The sequence below is a fragment of the Anneissia japonica genome, unplaced genomic scaffold (genome assembly GCF_011630105.1).
Source record: "Anneissia japonica isolate Jap-2015-1 unplaced genomic scaffold, ASM1163010v1 scaffold987_len1640505_cov201, whole genome shotgun sequence".
Lineage (NCBI taxonomy): Eukaryota > Metazoa > Echinodermata > Crinoidea > Comatulida > Comatulidae > Anneissia > Anneissia japonica.
Genome location: NW_022714175.1, coordinates 863,836 through 866,290, shown reverse-complemented (window position 1 = coordinate 866,290; position 2,455 = coordinate 863,836). Strand labels below are relative to the sequence as shown.

General features: G+C 37.0%; 1 protein-coding gene across 1 annotated transcript in view; it reads left to right on the top strand.

Annotated features, from left to right (window-relative positions):
• LOC117108958 (cytochrome P450 3A24-like) overlaps positions 1–2,455 on the top strand; it is a gene marked incomplete at its 5' end in the record, with an annotated part of 8,296 nt that overhangs the window by 1,651 nt on the left and 4,190 nt on the right. Inside the window, 3 exon segments of the mRNA XM_033251154.1 lie at positions 138–226; positions 563–708; positions 1,459–1,589. Of these exon segments, the coding sequence (XP_033107045.1) occupies positions 138–226; positions 563–708; positions 1,459–1,589 (366 nt within the window).

The window sequence follows — 2,455 nt, the reverse complement described above, 5'->3', positions numbered from 1 at the left end:
TATATATATATATTAAGTTGATAAAGAAATATAAAAGCATTCTTCTACTCATTTCAATTTACAAATTTATATATTATATTTTAATATTATATTTAAATAATAATAATTTATTATGATACATACTTTGTGTATTTTAGATGGTCCCATTGCTAAATGGAGCTTGTAGAGCACTGATCAAGAAACTTTGTACTGCATCTGAGGATAAGGCCACCATCAATGTTAAAATGTAATTAACTCTTATTTCTAATAATATGTAAATTAAATGTATTAATTTTGAATATTACTTCCAATTTGTTTTGTATGATTCATTATGAATAAGATTTGTTGAGAAAACATAAATTTACCTCCTTCACAAAAAAGGTTCAATTCATTACTAAAATCCGCTGGTGAGATGTTCCTAACCATTTTGTTAGTTACTATCAATTATCAAATTAAGGCAAGGAGTTGAGTTCTGGTATATTGACCAAGTCTTGTCAATGCCAATCACATGTCACCGGGGCCCAATTCTAATTAATTATTTAACTTTACTTAACATTATGTTAATATCTCTTTGATATTTTAGGCTATACAATGCTCTGATGTTAGACGTTGTTGCAGCCACCAATTTTGGTCTGGATGTTAACTCGCAAGAAAATCCTGATAATGCTTTCTTCAAATACATTGAGATTATGCTGAGACAGGGGAAGAAATGGCTAATGATCATCTTAAGTAAAATATTCTTTTATATTTCATTCAAATACTGGTTTAGCTTTTAGTTGATGTCAGGGTTCGCAAGACGCTTGCAAGTTCATAGAGTCTCCCAGAAATCAGGACGGTCTCCCGCAAGCAAGTAAGAATATCCCGGAAAATAACCCATCTCCTGCAAATTTATTTTTACTAGTTTATTATCAGTTGTCTGCAGTGGTGTATCTAGGGGGTGCGGGGAGGGGGCACTCCCCAAAAATTACTCTCCCCCCCCCACAAGAAATCACGGTCAAGCATTTAAAAATCGCCTAAAATCACCTTATTTTGCGACTTAGCGCCCCTTCAACTGATCATAGAGCTCCCCTTCACAACTTCACCTTCGCACCCCATCAGCTCCCCAATTTCAAGACTCTAGATACGCCACTGGTTTTCTGACGGAAGTGAGATGGTGTCAACATGCGCACCAAAGTATAATTAAATGGAAACCTCACTTTACCAGATCTCCTGGAAGGGAATTCCAACTTTGGACAACTATGATGTTCCTCATGTTGATAATAATAAAATTATCATAATCCTCACCATACTTGATTGAGTGATCAACTATCCATGTTTAAATAATATTAAATTGCTGGAAACAGTTGATAACATTTCAAATACAGCATGTAGAAGATTCAGTAATATTAAAAAAACGTTTCAATAGTGACTTGACTATTTGCTCAATATGTTGAGTGGTGTTTTAAACTTAGTGTTTGTCTATTTTGTATTATATGATAGCAATATCTCCCAGACTTTACAAGGTTTTTGAATACCTTGGTTTTCGTATAATGGATCAGACTGCTATTGACTTTTTTATGGATGTTACGGAAAAGGTAATTGAAGCAAGAAAGGCGGATCCGAATGACAAGGTAAAGCCATAGTAGTATTATATTCTGTGGGAGCAGTTAGCTCAGTGTTTGTGTTTCGGTCTCTCAACGTCAAGGTCGGGGGTTTGAACCTTCACTGCGTTTCGCAGTGTTCTTGGACAAGACACTTTAATTATGTTTGTCTCTCTCCACCCAGGAGGATAAATGAGTACTCACTAATTGGGGATTAAAAAGGCGGCTTGGAAAGAACTGGCCATTCTACCACACAATGCCCAGGCTTAGAGCAAAAGGCTAACAGTTCATTACCCCTAATTTCAACTAATGAATACAGGACTACCTTTACTTTTAATATTATACTTACCTCTTGGGCTGTTTTGAAGGATACCCTGAGCTACCTTTGACAGCGGCCTATTGTAATGGCTGATGGGTATTAAATGCGACACTCTCAGCTGAGCAGTTGCCTGCATGAGGTATAGAACTGTACACATTAACACTTTTACGCTAAAACCTTCTTCAGTCAAATACAGTGGCATATATAGAAGAGGACAAGGGAAACATCCCCTTAAAAGTGAAAAAAAAAATCACATCATATCACCATGATATCACCTTATTTTGTGAGCGGGGATCCAGGGGGAAAGGGATCCCCCGTCAGGAACCTCTGGACTCCCTCACTTAGTGGACCCCCCACATAATGGACCCCCCCCCACTTAGACTCCCCTGTTGCATGCCTTAATAAGCTGTCAAAATGGTTGGGATTAAAAACTGTTTAGTGCGAGCAGTGCTACCGTATGTGCGAGGTGTTGTATTCTATTGCGAAAGAATCACATAATTAACACAAAATTTTATTATCTTTTAATAAAAGAAATTCCCCGACAAATTATCACTGACCAGGGGGTGGGGGGTAGGTT